The following is a 20,399-nucleotide window of genomic DNA, read 5'->3' as shown; positions in this document are numbered from 1 at the left end:
CAGTGGCCCCAGGCAGAGCACACACCAAATCGGAGGCCGAGGGGCCCCGCCAACCAAATCGGAGGCCGAGGGGCCCCGCCAACCAAATCGGAGGCCGAGGGGCCCCGCCAACCAAATCGGAGGCCGAGGAGCCCCGCCCACCAAATCGAAGGCCGAGCGGCCCCGCCCACCAAAGCGGAGGCTGAGGGGCCCCGACCACCACATCGGAGGCCGAGGGGCCCCGCCCACCAAATCGGAGGCCGAGGGTCCCCGCCCACCAAATCGGAGGCCGAGGGTCCCCGCCCACCAAATTGGAGGCCGAGGGTCCCCGCCCACCAAATTGGAGGCCAAGGGTCCCCGCCCACCAAATTGGAGGCCGAGGGTCCCCGCCCACCAAATTGGAGGCCGAGGGTCCCCGCCCACCAAATCGGAGGCCAAGGGGCCCCGCCTACCAAATCGGAGGCCGAGGGTCCCCGCCCACCAAATCGGAGGCCGAGGGTCCCCGCCCACCAAATCGGAGGCTGAGGGTCCCCGCCCACCAAATCGGAGGCCGAGGGTCCCCGCCCACCAAATCGGAGGCCGAGGGTCCCCGCCCACCAAATCGGAGGCCGAGGGTCCCCGCCCACCAAATCGGAGGCCGAGGGTCCTCGCCCACCAAATCGGAGGCCGAGGGTCCCCGCCCACCAAATCGGAGGCCGAGGGTCCCCGCCCACCAAATTGGAGGCCGAGGGACCCCGCCCACCAAATCGGAGGCCGAGGGGCCCCGCCCACCAAAGCGGAGGCCGAGGGTCCCCGACCACCAAATCGGAGGCCGAGGAGCCCCGCCCACCAAATCGAAGGCCGAGCGGCCCTGCCCACCAAAGCGGAGGCAGAGGGACCCCACCCACCAAATCGGAGGCCGTGGGGCCCCGCCAACCAAATCGGAGGCCGAGGGTCCCCGCCCACCAAATTATTCTTACATTTGAATAAATAAAGTATATATGGATTCTAGACTCCCGATTCTTTAGAATCGGGCTGCCATCTAGTATATATATATATATATCTATATATATATATATATATATATATATATATGTGTGTGTATATATATATATATATATATATATATATATATATATATATATATATAATGTATACACGTAGAATATATAGATATATGTGACACACACAAGTACATAAGTACTTATATTAGATAGATAGATAGATAGATAGATAGATAGATATAGATAGATAGATAGATAGAAGAAAAGCCGACAATTCATATGCATCATACAGTAAAATCACAGAGTGACAGGTTAGAATAGAATAGATACAGTATATACACATAGAATATATAGATATATAGATGTCAGTGACACACACATATGTATTTATATATTACATAGAAAGAAGAAAAGCCAGCAATTCAGCAGCCGTGTAGTGCAAAATTACAGCAGGAGCCGACAGGATAGAAGAGATGGATTACATACAGTAAATACATATAGAATAGGTAGATATATAGATGTTAGTGACAAATACAATTAGTACAGTGTGTAGCTTACTGTACATGTATTTAATTAAAAGATTTTTCTGAAAACAATTGTTTTATACTGTACACTTTAAAAATAAAACAGAGTCATCATAACCTGGTTTACAAGGACAGAGATAAGGAGAGAAAATATACAACAAGCAGAGAACAATACAGCACATGTAGTGCAGACTGAGCAGTACTGTATACTGTATATAGCACATATAGAGAGCTGTACAATTCAAGTACAAGAGGTAAACAGCAATACAGTACCCATAGTAAACGTATAGAGCAATATGGTACACAGTCTAGTTACAGAGCAACATGGCACATGTAGTACAGGTAGAGAGCAGTACAGTGTTTGTAGTACAGGTAGATAGCAGTACAGTACCTGAAGTACAGATAGAGAGCAGTACAGTGTTTGTAGTACTGGTAGAGAGCAGTACAGTGTTTGTAGTACAGATAGAGAGCAGTACAGTGTTTGTAGTACAGGTAGATAGCAGTACAGTACCTGAAGTACAGGTAGAGAGCAGTACCGTGTTTGAAGTACAGGTATATAGCAGTACAGTACCTGAAGTACAGGTAAGAGCAGTACAGTGTTTGTAGTACAGGTAGAGAGCAGTACAGTGTTTGTAGTACAGGTAGATAGCAGTACAGTACCTGAAGTACAGGTAAAGAGCAGTACAGTGTTTGTAGTACATATAGAGAGCAGTACAGTGTTTGTAGTACAGGTAGAGAGCAGTACAGTGTTTGTAGTACAGATGGAGAGCAGTACAGAGTTTGTAGTACAGGTAGAGAGCAGTACAGTGTTTGTAGTACAGATGGAGAGCAGTACAGTGTTTGTAGTACAGGTAGAGAGCAGTACAGTGTTTGTAGTACAGATGGAGAGCAGTACAGAGTTTGTAGTACAGGTAGAGAGCAGTACAGAGTTTGTAGTACAGGTAGAGAGCAGTACAGTGTTTGTAGTACAGGTAGAGAGCAGTACAGTGTTTGTAGTACAGGTAGAGAGCAGTACAGTGTTTGTAGTACAGGTAGAGAGCAGTACAGTGTTTGTAGTACAGGTAGAGAGCAGTACATAGTTTGTAGTACAGGTAGAGAGCAGTACAGTGTTTGTAGTACAGGTAGAGAGCAGTACAGTGTTTGTAGTACAGGTAGAGAGCAGTACAGTGTTTGTAGTACAGGTAGAGAGCAGTACAGTGTTTGTAGTACAGGTAGAGAGCAGTACAGTGTTTGTAGTACAGGTAGAGAGCAGTACAGTGTTTGTAGTACAGGTAGAGAGCAGTACAGTGTTTGTAGTACAGGTGGAGAGTAGTACAGTGTTTGTAGTACAGGTAGAGAGCAGTACAGTGTTTGTAGTACAGGTAGAGAGCAGTACAGTGTTTGTAGTACAGGTAGAGAGCAGTACAGTGTTTGTAGTACAGGTAGAGAGCAGTACAGTGTTTGTAGTACAGGTGGAGAGCAGTACAGAGTTTGTAGTACAGGTAGAGAGCAGTACAGTGTTTGTAGTACAGGTGGAGAGCAGTACAGTGTTTGTAGTACAGGTGGAGAGCAGTACAGTGTTTGTAGTACAGGTAGAGAGCAGTACAGTGTTTGTAGTACAGGTAGAGAGCAGTACAGAGTTTGTAGTACAGGTAGAGAGCAGTATAGTGTTTGTAGTAAGGGTAGACAGCAGTGTGGTACACATATCACAGGTTGAGAGATCTGCAGAGAACAGCTATCACCATGCTCTGGATTTTAGTACTTTAGCACTTACTGTTTGTGTCTACTTGTCTCCAATTTAATAAGGCCAAGTGTTTCACTAGTGAAATGCACAATCAATTTCACTCATGTAAATCAACTCCTCCTACGTCACTGTTGAATGTGGCTTTAAGCTATAATAAGCCAGGACTTGGGGATGGACCATTGTAATAATAATAAACAATAATAATTTCCATTGTAAAATAATACACTCTGGGAAATCACTGTACTACAAATGACATTGTCACTGTCACTAAATTAAGCACTAGGTATTACTGGAGTGCAATGTCACAAAATGCAATTGCTAACAGCAACAAAACTACTATATCTTTATTCTTTTATATATTGTCTCTTTTACTTGAATGAACTAAATCAACCTATAAAGAATATTGAAAGGACATACAGCTGATAAACACAACTATCACCTAAGTTCTTAAGATTGATGATAAGAATAAAAATCACAGCACTCTATGTAGTCACAATTAAGTAAGTACACCAGCCTCCACCAGCCTCTGAGGTGGAGGCTGGTGTACTTACCATTACTACCATAATAGGTGGTTAGAATTACTTCATTAAAGTGAACCTGTCAGCAGGATTGTGCTCAGTACCCTACGCACAGTGTCAGATCGGTGCCATTGTACTGATTACAGTGATACCTGGTGATGAAATCCGTCTTATGGTTGTTGCTTAATCTTTATTTTCAGTTTTGAGTTAATAATCTGCTAGTACACCGGGGCGGCCTGTGGGGGGGTCTTCATGTGGTGCTCTGATTAGGTATTCACCAGTATGGCTTCTGACAGGTCAATGATCCCTCAGTGCCCTACTCCCTATTTTACATAATGAACATTATATATGTTGGAAAAAAAAAAACCTTCAGCAGGGAGGTGACGGCACCTGGGTTGCAGCATGATCGCATCTATAATGTTCATTAAATTCAATAAAACCAACAGATGCTACTGCGCAGGCGCTGCCGGCACCAATTTGCTAGAGAATAAAAACATTGTCTCCATCAAGATGGCGCCTGCACCGTAGCATCTATTGGATCTAATGCACATTACACATGCGATTATGCTGCAGAGCCTGCATGCTGACTGTGATTTTTTTTTCAATATATATACTATTCAGTATGTAAACTAGTGACCTGTGAGAAGCCATCCGATGAATACCTAAGCAGACCACCACATGAAGACCCCTCACAGGCCGCCCCGGGGCACGAGCATATCATTAACTGAAAACTGAAAATAAAGATTAAAACACAAGGTGGATTTCATCACCAGGTATCACTGTAATTACTATAACGGCGCCGACCTGGCACTCTGTAGGTTACTGTGCACAATCCTGCTGACAGGTTCCTTTTAATGACTTTTGTATGCTGTCATGTTTTGGCCTATTTATTTCATCTTCACTGCTTGTTACTATCACTGCATTTTGGCCATTTCTTTCTATATCACATTGTATCTTCCTGTGCCACCTAGTGGTTTACCTTCTATATTATCTAAGATCATGGCTTTGCTTTACATCAGCCTTTTTCCTCGGATTTTAATTGATTTTATTGTTGTTTTGTGTCCTTTTCCCAGAAAATGATATTTAGGACTTACATCAATGCGTTACATTGCATATTTTGCATATTAGTAATAATGAGGGATTTTTTGTATTGCATTTATATTAAGCTTGATTCCCTTATTCTTATTTGGGACTCATCTGGTTTATAGATGTACCCACTAATAAGGTAGTCTATTATATCTTCCTTTCTATATCTCATGGACTTCGGATAGACAGACAGATGTGCATGGTTTCCAATCCAATATTGGCAGTCATAATGTACATTACCAGCATTATTCCTCCTCTTACCCGATCTTAGATGCTTGATTCTTCCACTACTAGCTACTGGATCTACTGGGAGAAAGTCTTTGAACCAGGTTATCTCAGGATCTGGGTTTCCACTGGCTGCACACAACATGGTAGCTGTTCTTGTACGTTCTACAACCTTGAGTTGTGGACCCATGTCAATGTTTGGAAAGCCAGGGGGCAGCTGGTCCTCTGTGTAAAAAGAGAATTCAACACTGATAAAAGCAGCCAATATTAGATTACGAGCACAAAGATGACATTTATACAAAACCCGTGGAATAGTGTAGCATGACACCAGCGGTGACATCTCACGGCCGGCCTGAACTGAGGTGACCTCGGGACCGTGGGAAAAAGCCGATGATGATGTCACTGCTGGTGAATGATTCCCCAGTGGTTTTCAGTCAGGATGGTCGCATATTGGCACCGTCCTGGTTGAAAACTATTTAGCCCCCAGACTTGAATTACAGCGTGGGACAGGACGACGGACAGGTTTGGTATATTGTTGGTTTATTATTTTATTTTTATTACAGGATATTGAGGCCATCGCATGGATAAGGAGAAATAATAAACTGATCAAACTGTGTGGTGTTTTATTTCACTAAAAGACTTTATTCTGGCTGTGCCTTTATTTGACCTTACAACTATAGGATTAGTAATGGATAGGTGTCTTATAGACGCTTCTCCATTACTAAGCTGAGGGCTTGATGTCACCTGAAAGGCACCGCTACAGGCAAGTGGGAAGAGCCGGGCAAAGCACCAGAAAAGACACATCTAATAGATGTGCCTTTTCTGGGCAGCTGCGGGCTGCTAATTTTAGGCTGGGGGGCCAATATCAATGGCCCCTTACCAGTCTGAGAATAGCAGCCCCCAGCTGTGAGCTTTAGCAAGGCTGGTTGTCAAAAATGGGGGGATCCCATGCCACTTTTTTAACCACTTCACGCCACCGCCCTTTTTCGCTTTTGCGTTTTCGTTTTTTGCTCCCTTCCTTCCCAGAGCCATAACTTTTTTATTTTTCCATCAATATGGCCATGTGAGGGCTTATTTTTTTGCGGGACAAGTTCCACATTTGAACAACATCATTGGTTTTACCATGTCTTTTTGCAGATATGTTCTTTTGATCGCCCATTATTGCATTTTGAATTTTTTTCTCGCTACACCATTTAGCGATCAGGTTAATCCTTTTATTTTTACTGATAGATCGGCCGATTCTGAACACGGCGATACCAAATATGTGTATGTTTGATTTTTTTTTATTTTGAGTGGGGCAATAGGGGGGTAATTTAAATTTTTTTTTATTTTTTTCCAATTTTATAAAACATTTTTTTTTACTTTTGCCATGCTTCAATAACCTCCATGGGAGGCTAGAAGCTGGCATAGCCTAATTGGCTGTGCTACATAGAAGCTCCTATGTAGCTGAATTACTGCATTTCTATGAGCGCTGTCCACAGGGTGGCGCTCACAGCAATCTGGCATCACCAACCATAGAGGTCTTCAAGAAACCTCTGGTTGTCATGCCGACGCATCGCTGACCCCCGATCACGTGACGGGGGTCAGCGATGCGCACATTTCCGGCCCGATGGCCAGAAGCGCTAGTTAAATGCCGCTGTCAGAGTTTGACAGCAGCATTTAACTAGTTAATAGCGTCGGGTGCATCGTGATTCCACCCGCCGCTATTGCGGGCACATGTCAGCTGTACAAAACAGCTGACCTGTCCCGGCTTTGATGTGGGCTCAGTGCCGGAGCCCACATCAAAGGGGGAGACACGACATGCGCAGTACTAGTACAGCGCATGTCGTGAGGGGATATTTAGTTAAATAATTAAAAAAACAGCATGGGGACCCCTCTATTCTTGATAGCCAACCTTGCAGAGGCTGACAGCTGGGGGTTGCAGCCCCCAGCTGTGAGTTTTGTCTGGTTGGTTAATAAAATAGGGGGGAACCCACATCGGGTTTTTCATTCATTTCCGAACGATCGTAGCCTGCAGCTGTGGAATATCCCCATCCTCACTGTTATTAGCGACAGCGGGTGTTGGATGATGGGGGTAACAGTCCCAAAAGCCACCATCTGATGTCGTTCGAATTTTAATTTAATGCTTATCATTGTCCTCTGCTCACCGGCAGAGCAGGGGAGAATGATGACAGCCGGCTTCAGTAGCGTTTCTTCCCCGGCAGCTGTCCATGTCACACGGAGGACATCAAAGTGTGCTCTCCATGTGGTCATGTGCGGGACGTTTTGCCGTCCGTGATGACGGCAAAAAACGGACATTTCAGTGTGTTTTGCCCATGGACACAAGGTCTGTGGAAACACACTGACGTGCACAAAATACACTTGAATGGGTCTTCGTGTGTACGAGCCTCCGGTACATGTGAAAACTGTCACCACACGTACCAGAGACACTGATGTGTGAAAGAGGCCTAAAGAACACTTTTTTGGCCTCTGTCTGGTGAATATGGGCCTATGGATCTGTAAAACCTGCATCAGGAGACCACAGATCAGTTCACTTGGTGTCGGCTAGTGTTTCAATGGTGCTGTGTCTGAATGGAGGTGTGATCCTAACTGCAGACTTGTGAAAACAGGAACGGATCTAAACTCAGCATGCGGCTGTTAATCTCAAAATCTGACAGCTGCATTTACAGCATGCATGTTTAAGGTGCACATTGTCTCCCTACAGATGCAATCACACGGTGACTATAGGTTACCATAACAGCCAGGGCATCTTCTGAAGACTCTTGCTTCTGTTATGATGGTGCTCCTATGAAGACAAGCTGGTGGCTGGCCTCATAGGAGGACATGACTGTCACTATATACTGCAGTACATATTATTGCTGTGCATAGTACAAGCAATTGGACAATTATGTTCTGTTTGATGAATTCTGTCATGAATCACACTCTTTGAGTATCTCCAGGCTCTTTATTCACATCATGCCTCAACCTCCATTACATGAATCAAGTGAACAACAACATCCAACAAGTTGCAAACAAAGAATATAGAACACACATAAAAGTCGTGAGACCCCTAGAGGCCACATGAACATATAACATATTGCTACAAATTACTGATCCAAATCACTTATGTGACCTACAAAACACAGAATTAATTAAATAAAAAATGCTTTTAAAAATATGAAAACAATTTAAATAATTTAAAATCTTGAATCACCATTTCCCCAATTAAAAACAAAGAAATTAAAGATTATACATATGTATAATCCATGTTCATACATTTCCAGTCAAAATAGAAAAAATAATTAACCTGATTGGTAAACAATGCAATGGAAATTATATCCAAATTGCCAGAATTGGAATCTACTCCAAAATGGTATTAATAAAAACATCCGCTCGACACGCAAGAAACAAACCCCCAAAAAGCCCCATCAACCTAAAAATGAAAACGCTATAGGTCTCGGAAAATGGAGACACAATTTTTTTTTCATTCTGGATATTCTTTCACCACTTAAATAAGAAATAAACTATTATTGTTTGGTATTGCTGTAATCATACTGACCTGGACAATTGTGCACCGAGTTTTTACTACATAATGAATTTCATAAAAGTAAAGCCCAAAACCCAATGCAGAATTTGGCTTTTTACCACGCTTCCAGGATACACTTTGGGACAGGATGGTCACGGGGTGCAAGCCTGCAGGTCTAAATGCAGCTTAAGTGTGCACACTTTAGGAATTGATAAATATGACTTGTCGTGTTTCTATCCAGATAAAATAAAGGCTCCTTAATGATGACACAGTGGATTGAAAGAAATAGCTCTGTATATCAACCATCCATGAAAATGCGTCAATAACCCTTTCATGACATGACGATTTTTCTCTTTTTAATTTTTTTGTCCCCTTCTTCCAAGGGCCATAACTTTCTTTTATTTTTCCATCAATGTGGCCGTATGAGGGCTTGTTTTTTGCGGGACGAGTTGTACTTTTGAATTACACCATTCATACTACTATATATTGTACTGGAAAATGGGAAAAAAATCCAATTGCGTTCAAATCGCCAAAAAAAGTGCAATTCCATAATTATTTTTTTATATATCATTTTCACTATATGGCAAGACCGACCTGGCAACATGATTCCCAAGGTCAGTATGAATACGCAGATACCAAACATGTGTACTGTTCTTATTTTATTTAAATGGCAAAAAAGGTTTAAACTTTGTAAAAAAAAATGTTGCTTTTGTCGACAATTTCAGAGACCCATAAGGCTTATCTTTTTGCGCTGTCAGTGACCATTATTACTGATACTGTTTTGGGGTTGTGAGGCAGTGACCTGTGTCACATACGAGGGTCGCTATGTGTTCCCCCAGGATGGGCACAGAGGTGTATTGAGGCAGTGGGAATGCACTGCATTCACAGGCATAGCTGTGATTGCAATGCAAAGTAAAAGTTAGTGTTGGTCTTGGGCAAGCTATTTGTCTAAGGCAGATTTAAGAAAATCTGCTCTGGGCTTTTATTTTTTTAAATGGACTACAGGATGGTAGTAGGGCAGTCCGTTTCCTTCCCGGCCGGGTTTTCCATGTGGCCTATTGCCACAGGTTCCTTGTAAAAAAAACCTGAAGCAGAGGGTTGGGTGTGTCAGTTTGGTTTTGCAAGAGTGCAGAGCAGAAGGCTCTGCAGAGCCTCACCTGTGTGAGGCAACACAGGCAAGTGGAGCCAAAAGGCCTGGCACCCACAGAATACACGACGGTGCATTCACCCACGGCAACTGGTCTCGTAGGTGGACTGGCATGTTTATCGGCTGCGATCCACAGGATTTGTTTCCCTGTTGCAATCCGGAGGATACCGTATGCTGTGTATTTCTGTGAGTTGGACATTAAAATACATTTTGCTTTGAACTTTTCTAGGTCACTGCCTCATCACTGTACAGTGTGGATACCGCTGCACTACAATATATATACTATATTTTCATCGCTTCTTAGAGCGTTTTATTGTAACGGTGCGGCTACCACAAAAATATAATTTTGGAATTGTGAGATTTTTCTTGTTATGCTGTTTACCATTTTGATTATCTTACTTCAAATTTTGATAGACTGGATTTTTACAAACGCATAAATATGAGTATTGTTTTAAAATGTTTTATTTTTAATGGGGAAAAAGTAGGGTGATTTGATCCCTTTACCCCCTAAGGTGGTTTGAACATTAATGACCGGGCCAATTTTTTAAATTCTGACCACTGTTATTTTATGTGGTTATAACTCTGAAACAATTCAATGGATCCCACGGTTTCTGAGAATATTTTTCCGAGACATATTGTACTTCATGCTAGTGGTAAAATGTCTTCGATATAACTTGCATTTATTTGTCAAAAACTGGAAATTTGGCGAAAATTTGGAAAATTTAGCAATTTGCAAACTTTGAATTCTTATGCCCTTAAATCAGAGAGATGAGTCAAACAAAATAGTTAATAAATAACATTTTCCATCTGTCTACTTTACATCGGCACAATTTTTTAAACAGTTTTTTGTTAGGAAGTTATAAGGGTTAAAATTGACCAGCGATTTCTCATTTTTTCAACATCATTTATAAAACCATTTTTTTCGGGACCACATCACATTTGCATTGACTTTGTAGGGTCTATATGATAGAAAATACCCAAAAGTGACACCATTCTAAAAACTACACCCCTCAAGGTGCTCAAAACCACATTCAATAAGTTTATTAACCCTTCAAGTCCTTCACATGAATTGTTGGAATGTGGAAAAAAATGAACATTTAACTTTTTGTCACAAATTTCCTTTAGACCAAATTTTTTTTTATTTTCACAAGGGAAACGGGAAAAATTGGACCCCAAAATTTGTTGTGCAATTTCTCCTGAGCATGCCGATACCCCATAAGTGGGGAAAACAACTGTTCAAAAGGGAAAGAGCGCTATTTGACTTTATGAATGCAAAATTTGCTGGAACAATTGGCGGACGCCATGCCGTGCTCGGAGAGCCCTTGATGTGACTAAACAGTGAAAATCCCCCACAAGTGACACCATTTTGGAAACTAGACCCCTCAGGGAACTGATCTAGATGTGTGGTGAGCACACCGAACCCTCAAGTGCTTGACAGAAGTTTATGAAGTTGAGCTGTGAAAATAAAAATAAAAAATAAAAAATAAATCACATTTTCCCCACAAACATGTTATTTTGTTCCCCAAATGCTGCATTTTCATAAGGGTAACAGGAGAAACTATGTGAGTTATATCATTGTGCATTTTTTCTACTAGGCAGCCAACCCCTGCAATGTTTGGAGGGTGGGGGTGGTTGTTTTTATCAAGTAGTTTGCACATGTGCCGCTCCTAGCCTTTATCAGTGGAGGCCGGCTGCATCCTGCTAAGTGTGCATTTGTCATCAGACAGGGTTTTGGGAAGGCAGTATCTCATTGTATGTATTTTTTCTGAGTTTTTTCTATGTTAGCTGTTTTTTGATATTAGTGGTAGGACCCGCGATATTATGAGGACCCTTGACGTTGGGTTGCGGGCTTACTTTATTTTGGCCAAAATATTAAACCAATACCTCATATAGTGTATGTGTTTATCATATGCATACATTTTTTGCACTATATCATATCCTTTTTTGCAGGATGTGGCCAGGCCTCTTTATGTTGGTTAGATTTTTCTGGGTCGTCTGTCACTGTGTGCTGCATATTATAGAGCTGGGCAGCCCACCTGTTAATACAAGGGGCGTCATTAATAGGTTGCATACCAGACACTGTGCACAACACTTATCAGTGTGACTGGCGTCCTATGTGAGTTATATCAATGTGCATTTTTTCTACTAGGCAGCCAACCCCTGCAATGTTTGGAGGGTGCGGGTGGTTGTTTTTATCAAGTAGTTTGCACATTTGCCGCTCCTAGCCTTTATCAGTGGAGGCCTGCTGCATCCTGCTAAGTGTGCATTTGTCATCAGACAGGGTTTTGGGAAGGCTGTATCTCATTGTGTGTATTTTAACAAGAGAAATTGCACCATACAATTTGTAGTGCAATTTCTCCTGCGTACGCCAATACCCAATATGAGGGCGAAAACTATTGTTTGGGCACACAGCAGGACTCGGAAGGGAAGGAGCATAATTTGCCTTTCTGAATGTAAAATTTCCTGAACTCAGAGGACGCTATATCCCATTTTGAGAGCTCCTGATGTGCCTAAACAATAGAAACCCCCCACAAGTGACCCCATTTCCAAAACTAGACCCCTCAACAGTAGCGTAGCTACTGGGGGGCAGAGGGGGCCATAGCCCCAGGCCCCGAGCTCTGAGGAGGCCCACACGGAGCTACACTACTGTAACTGCATCGGCGCGCGCAGCTCGCCGATACAGTTACATTCTGCGGCAGAGCAGGGAGAATCAATCTCCCTGCTCTGCCGCTATGTGGACCCTAAGCAGGCGGGGGGGGGGCCTGTGCCAGCAGTGGGTTCCCCGCCATCATTGCAGGGTCAGCTGTATCGGCATCTAGCCGATACAGCTGACCGTGGTGATGAGGGAAGGAGTGCTGAGCTCCTTCTCTCATCATCCCCCACATCGTCTGACAGCCGGAGCGATGACGTCACCGCCCGGCGCCCGCTGTCAGGAGATGAGCGGGAGCAGGGAGCGCCACTGGAACAGAGGTATTTATTGTGTTTTTTTATGTGGGTGCTGTCTTATGTACTGGATCTGTCTATGGGGGGTGTACTGCCTTACATACAGGATCTGCCTTTTGGGGGGGTGCTGCCTTATATACAGGATCTGCCTATGGGGGGCTGCCTTATATAAAGGATCTGCTTATGGGAGTGCTGCCTTTTATACATGATCTACCTATGGGGGTGTGTGCTGCCTTATATACAGGATCTGCCTATGGGGGGTGCTGCCTTATATACAGAATCTGCCTATGGGGGGCTGCCTTATATATAGGATTTGCTTATGGGGGGTGCTGCCTTTTATACAGGATCTGCCTATGGGGGGTGTGCTGCCTTACATACAGGATCTGCCTATGGGTGCCTGCCTTATATACAGAATCTGCCTATAGGGGGTGCTGCTTTATATATAGGATCTGCCTTTAGGGGGTGCTGCCTTACATACAGGATCTGCCTATGGGTGGGCTGCCTTTTATATAGGATCGGCTAATGGGGGGTGCTGCCTTTTATACAGGATCTGCCTATGGGGGGGGTGTGCTGCCTTACATACAGGATCTGCCTATGGGGGGCTGCCTTATATACAGGATCTGCCTATAGGGGTTGCTGCTTTATATATAGGATCTGCCTTTAGGGGGTGCTGCCTTACATACAGGATCTGCCTATGGGGGGCTGCCTTATATATAGGATCTGCTTATGGGGGGTGCTGACTTATATACAGGATCTGCCTAAGGGGGGTGCTGCCTTATATACAGGATCTGCCTATGGGGGGTGCGGCCTTACATACAGGATCTGCCTATGGGGGAGCTGCCTTATATACAGGATCTGCCTATGGGGGGTGCTGCCTTATATACAGGATCTGCCTATAGGGGGTGCTGCTTTATATATAGGATCTGCCTTTGGGGGGGTGCTGCCTTACATACAGGATCTGCCTATGGGGGGCTGCCTTATATACAGGATCTGCTTATGGGGGGGTGCTGCCTTTTATACAGGATCTGCCTATGGGGGTGTGTGCTGCCTTACATACAGGATCTGCCTATGGGGGGCTGCCTTATATACAGGATCTGCCTATGGGTAGGTGCTGCCTTATATATAGGATCTGGCTAGGGGGGTGCTCCCTTATACTACAGGATCTGCCTATGGGGGTGCTACCTTATATACAGGATCTGCCTATGGGGGGTGCTGCCTTATATACAGGATCTGCCTATGGGGGTGTTGCCTTATATATAGGATCTGCCTATGGGGTGGGGTGCTGCCTAATACTACAGGGTTTGCTTATGGGGGTGCTGTCTTGTATTCTATTGAGGACTATCTGGCACATTATACTATATGGAGGTTATCTATGGGGGCCATCATACAGTGCAGATGACAGTGAAGGGGCCATTATACAGTGTTGGAGCCATCAAATAGTTTGGAGGCTACTAAGGGGTCAGTATACTGTGTGGGTGCATTATACTGTGTATAAGAGAGCATCATACTGTGTATAGGGGAGCTGTACAGGGGGAGACTCTGGACATTCTTAAATGTAAAGTGGGCACTTATTGTTATAGGGGAACTCAGGTTACTGTGACTATCAAAGGGGCACACAGGGCATTATTACTTTCTAGGGGGCAAAATGTGGGCGCTGTTTTCTAGGGCACTTGCACCTGGCATTACTATATTATAGAGGGGTGCTTTAGAATTTAGAGGGCACAGAGAACCACACAGCAGGTGCAGTAATAGGGTCACATAGGGCAGCAGCGGCTCAGTATTGGGGCATCAGGGGCAGTAATAGGGACACATACGGCAGCAGCGGCTCAGTATTGGGGTATCAGGGGCAGTAATAGGGACACATATGGCAGCAGCAGCTCAGTATTTGGGGTATCAGGTGCAGAATAGGGACACATATAGCAGCAGCAGCTCAGTATTGGGGTATCAGGTGCAGTAATAGGGACACATACGGCAGCAGCGGCTCAGTATTGGGGTATCAGGTGCAGTAATAAGGACACATACGGCAGCAGCGGCTCAGTATTGGGGTATCAGGTGAAGTAATGGGGACACATATGGCAGCAGCGTCTCAGTATTGGGGTATCAGGGGCAGTAATAGGGACACGTACGGTAGCAGCGGCTCAGTATTTGGGGCATCAGCAGGATGAGGAGTTTGTGCAGGTTGGGAATAGTTGGTGATGGGGCTGGAATGTGAGAAGTGAAATGTGTCTTTGTTGTAATCTCTGCAGACGAGTTGTAGCTGGAAGAAGTTGTCATGTCGGTCTGGGCCAGATGGAAAAGACGGGAAAAGTGAACGATTCCATCAGAAAGGACGTCAGCGGTGAGTAATTATCTGTAACTGTGCTGTGATCTCTTATATGTTCTGTAGGACTGGTATCTACCACTGATGGACTGGTATCTACCACTGACCATATGGCGGTAATATCCATGTTGGTCGTTATATATAGATTATCTTCAGTAACAGCATGGTCATCTGCTGAGGTTCTCTTCCACTATTAGGGTGCGTCACCCAGTTGTAATCAAGGTTACCTGGTTAGGGGCCCACTCAGAAGCTTCGCCCCCCTGAACCAAAACCCTAGCTACGCCTCTGCCCCTCAACGAATGTATTTAAATGTATAGTGAGCACCTTACACCCCCAGGTCCTTCACAAAAGTTTATAACGTTGAGCCGTGAATATAATAATAAAAAAAAAAAATCACATTTTCCCCACAAAATTGTAGGCTAAAATTTTGCATTTTCATAAGGGTAACAGGAGAAATTACACCACACAATGTGTTGCACAATTGCTCCTGAGTATGCCGATACCCCATATGTGGGGGAATACTACTTTTGAGGCACAGTGCAAAGCTCAGAAGGGAAGAAGCGCCATATTGGAGTTCAGATGTTGCTGGAATAGTTTGAGGGTGCCATGTCACATTGGCAGAGCCCCTGAGGTGCCAGAATAGTGGGGCGTGGGTTCAGATGTCTATGGAGGCAGACGTGTGAAGAGGGAGCTCCAGGGGAAAAATCCCTATACGCGACTTCCACAGCATATTTTGGAGGCCCCTTGCCACATAATCCCCCTTCATCATCCCCTGATACCAAGGGGAACCCCTCCAACCAACTTCCTCCTCATCTCTGTCCCCCAGAACAGCTCCAGCCGGAGCAGGCCTCTGGGGCCCATCAGGCCTAGTGAACAGGAAGGCCCTGCACGGCAGTGAAGAGGACTCCTCCCCTGCCAGATCTTCACTTCAGGAGACTAAGCGCCGCAAGCTTCCCCCTCCAGGAGGACCTGAGAGCAGCAGAACGGAGGTTCCGGCCCTGCGCTCCCTCCGGTAAGCCGACACAGCGGGCGTTCCCGAGCGGCACAGCCCTGACTGCGGGCCGCGGCGTCAGACGTCCCCTCGGAGTGCAGCGCCACTGCAGACCCGTCCGAGGAGATCAGCAGCTGCCGGCGACGATCGCAACACTGCAGCGGCGCCACCGGGGAAGCGCCGCCTGAGGAGCAGGACAGGCAGTTCAGCCCGAGAAGCAAGCCGCTCCACAGCACCCCGGACACCGGCGCCGGCTGATCGGCAGGTCCCGGACCCCAGCAATAGGAGTCCAGCGGACGGCGGCTCTGCAGAGGCGCCACTGGTGATCCAACTTACCCTCACCCTGCCCTCCGATACAGCCCCGGATCTTCACAGGAGGCTCTCCGGCATCAATCCACAAGGTCAGTGGTCTGGAAAAATTGAGCCCCCGGCTCCAAAGTGGCGATTCTCGGAGGCCTAATCTAAAAAAGTAGTCCCCTAACAACCACTCACATTACCGCAAATTCGCGGAGAAAAAAAAAAAAAAAAAAAGGGGGAATTAACTCTTTAACGCTCTTCCTATATCGCCCCCCTAATTCATCCACTTGGGGAAAAGGAATTGAAACATCTTTTATTAAATCTCCAGGCTTCCTCAATAAAAGCCTATGGGAAGTAGTTCCGGCCGCTCCCTGTGGGAATCACTATGCCGGCACCATCCCAAGCGCCCTACGAAGCGGACAGCAGAGAGCAGAGTCTGCAAAACAACGCTCTTGCTCTCACTGTAAAAGGCACACTGTAATTAAGCCTCCATCTTCTAAAAGGTAAACAAAACCAAAAATGCCCCCCTCTCACAGCCCTCACAGAATACCTACTTTTGGTCAGGAGTAAAACACTCTCTTAACCTTAGCCACATAAGACTTAACTGTGAGGCATAGCACTAATTGGTCAACACCCATTAAAATCTGCTCTGTCAGCGTCCATTAACCGCTACCATGAATAACGCAAAATCTAAAGGGAGAATTAACCCTTCTACTCCAACAAAACCACTCTACAGCCAAAAACAGGACAAATTTCTGAGTCGCAGGGACCTAGAGAAATCCAGACCTAGCTCCTTCTCCTCACCCAGGTGCAGATCTAGATCCCCCAGGAACAGGAATTATACACGGCACTCGAGGCTCCTGGGTGGTGCTCAAGTAAGGTTTCCAACCCGTCAATAAATTAATAAAAAACTTGGCACTCAAGAGTTCTTTTTGAAAAATGAAGAAATAATTGTTCGTTTATTGGTGCAACCAGTTCAGTAATTGATGATGTATAAACGTTTTCGGTCACAAGACCTTCATCAGAAACATCATATATGAAACTGGAAGCAGGGCTGCAATAATGTATAGGCACAAAAGGCCTGCGTACAGGTGTTACCGGGCAGATGAACCTGGAGGCTCCTGGGGAGACGCGTCTTCTGGTTCTTCCAGCTACACAGCGTTCCCTGGACCTGGATACATAAGCGCTAGTCCTTTACAGCGGGACCTTGCTTCCCCAGTGCGCCCCACCTCACAGTCTCCCCAGGAGCCTCCAGGTTCATCTGCCCGGTAACACCTGTACGCAGGCCTTTTGTGCCTATACATTATTGCAGCCCTGCTTCCAGTTTCATATATGATGTTTCTGATGAAGGTCTTGTGACCGAAAACGTTTATACATCATCAATTACTGAACTGGTTGCACCAATAAACGAACAATTATTTCTTCATTTTTCAAAAAGAACTCTTGAGTGCCAAGTTTTTTATTAATTAATTAGATCCCCCAGGAAGACACACCTCATTTAATGGACTACGGGTCCAACAACAAATCCTTTGATAACAAATCCTCTCCTACAAAAATGGACTCCTCTGCCAGCTTAAAGAGATCTAACCCAGGAGCCACGAATGAGAAATATGATTCTTATGGGAACTATTCAGAAGCGGAGGAGGAGGTTGTATCTAGTGACACATCCCCCCATCAATCCCCACAAAAAAGTAAAAGTAAAACAAAATATGATGACCCAGAACCCAACAGGGGCGTCAAATCGGCAGGCACATACTCACTCACACACGTTACAGGCAAAAGCCAACCAGATCAAGAGGATCTAATAAATAAAATAAAAAACATAATGGATGATAAAATAAACTCCCTGGTAAATACAATGAAAAGTGAAATGGACTTAAATTTCCAAAAATATTGTGACAAAATCGACAAGATTGACAAACAACTGACCAGACACGAGGAGAGGCTGAATAGACTGGAACATAGGTCGTCTATCTCTTTTGACGAGCTGGATAGGATCAACTTTGAAATGAAACACCTGCGATCTAAATTGGCAGACCTCGAAGATAGAGGCAGGCGAAATAACCTAAAAATTAGAGGCATATCAGAGGACATACCCCAAGACCAACTGTCTTCTCACCTCAAAAATATCTTCAAAGCAGCTCTGTCAGACCTCTCAGACCTAGACCTCACGATTGACAGGGCCCACCGGATGCCCAAACCCCCCAAGGTCTCTGCGGATCTACCTAGAGACACCATTTTAAAACTCCACTTCTTTAAAACTAAAGAGCCCATTCTCAACTATCTTAAGGAAAAAAGAACATTCCCAGAGCCCTATGGAGATTTAAAAGTCTTCCCAGACTTCTCAAAGGAAACCCTAGAAGGCCGCAGAGAATTTAGACCTGTGACTTCAGCCCTCAGGGAAAAAGGAATAATCTATAAATGGGGCTTCCCGTTAAAATTATTAATTTCACATCGGGGAAGAATCATTCCGATCCACTCTGTCGAGGATGGCCTAAACTTCGTCAAGTCACTTGACCGTTGAACTACTTCCATCCTGTCACTCAGCTGGCCTACTTTTTCTGTTATCCAATTGTGGGGGTCTCCCTCTTAAATTCTAGATGGGACATCTCCCCTATTCCCGTTCACTTTCAGTAACCCCCTCTTTTCTATTTCCAGGTAGTTCTGTTGACCTACTTGTGCAGTTACTGTTTTATTCTACTGTGTTATTTTATCTTTAAGATTTCACCCAAGAACCGTTGGCTCAAGAAACTCTCAAGAAGAAAGATCTCTGTAGTCTATAGGTTATAACCTTACTTGTTTCAACACTAATCTTTCCTTTTCAGGTTACCATTACCCCCAGATTCTAGTGTTACCTTCTTCGTCTTCATCATCTGGGGTATAATATAATGTTATTCAAAATCCTAACATATAACATTAGAGGGCTAAATAGCCCCCAAAAGAGGCACACTCTGTGGAGGGAACTACTTAAATCCCAGGCAGACATTGCCTGCATCCAAGAGACGAAGTTCTTGGCAGGGAATCACCCCTACTTTAATCACCGCAGCTTCCCTCATATCTTTGAGGCCTGCAACTCAAGTAAAAAGCTGGGGTGATCACTCTGATCAGGAACTCCGTCCCCTTCGAGGCTCTTGAAGAACATGCTGATATTGGAGGCAGGTATCACATCTTAATTTGTACCATTAATGGTCAGACATGCACCCTAGCGAATTTGTATGCTCCAAACAAAAATCAGATTAGATTCCTTTCTAAAACGCTGAAAAAGATAAACGAAGTCAAGAGAGGCACCTTGATTCTCCTGGGAGACTTCAATATAACCCCAGACAGAATCCTAGATTCCTCATCAAACTCTAGACCTAATTCAGACAACTTAAATTGGTGGCTGGACAGAAATGAACTTTATGATATTTTCAGATGCCTGAACTCCTCCTCCAAGGAGTTCTCTCACTTCTCCTCAGTCCACCATTCGGCATCCAGGATCGACTTGATCCTATCTGACATTTTTTCCCTGGACAAATTTAAAAAAGTATCCATAGGCGACAGAACGCTATCGGACCACTCCCCAGTTAGTGGTGAAATACTGATTGGCCCTTCCTTAAAACACGTTAAATTGTGGAAATGCAACTCTCATATCCTCCATGATTCCATCCATATTGCCACCATCCAGAATACTTTAACCAACTATTTCAAGGAAAATTCTGCAGAAACAACCAACCCTCCTAATAACTGGTGCGCCCATAAAGCCGTTATCAGAGGCACTATAATGAATATCTCCGCCAAAATAAAAAGGGAAAAAAGGGAAAAAACTCTGAATTTACAAAAATCTATTTGCACACTCGAAAACACCTTAATAGGCCTCCCCTCCCCCTCTCCTAAGATGCAATCTGACCTCCTTTCCCTAAGACAGGAACTTAGGTCCTTAATATTTTCTCCCTATGAAGCCGCCCTCAACTCCTCTAAATTCAAGGTCTATTCGTCCCTGAACAAACCCACCAGATACATGGCCAACAGAATTAAAAAAACTAAGGACCCAAAACAAAATAAACAGAATCTCCTCCCTAACAGATGGCACTCCACTAACTCACCCCCAAGACATAGCAAATGAGTTTTCCAAATACTATTCCTAACTCTATAACTTAAATTCAGATCCTACCTCCT

The 20,399-nt window shown here is 44.6% G+C and overlaps 1 protein-coding gene across 10 annotated transcripts in view; it reads right to left on the bottom strand.

Annotated features, from left to right (window-relative positions):
• Nucleotides 1-20,399, bottom strand: part of PTPRS (protein tyrosine phosphatase receptor type S) — a 721,726-nt gene that overhangs the window by 384,635 nt on the left and 316,692 nt on the right. For all 10 annotated transcript variants that reach the window (XM_077253515.1, XM_077253581.1, XM_077253506.1 and 7 more), the window contains exon 5: nucleotides 5,075-5,263. In XM_077253515.1, coding sequence (XP_077109630.1) covers nucleotides 5,075-5,263 — 189 coding nt within the window. The remainder of the gene's footprint in view (nucleotides 1-5,074; nucleotides 5,264-20,399) is intronic.

The sequence above is a fragment of the Ranitomeya variabilis genome, chromosome 1, assembly GCF_051348905.1.
Source record: "Ranitomeya variabilis isolate aRanVar5 chromosome 1, aRanVar5.hap1, whole genome shotgun sequence".
NCBI classification, from domain to species: domain Eukaryota; kingdom Metazoa; phylum Chordata; class Amphibia; order Anura; family Dendrobatidae; genus Ranitomeya; species Ranitomeya variabilis.
This window is presented reverse-complemented; position numbering and strand designations above follow the sequence as displayed.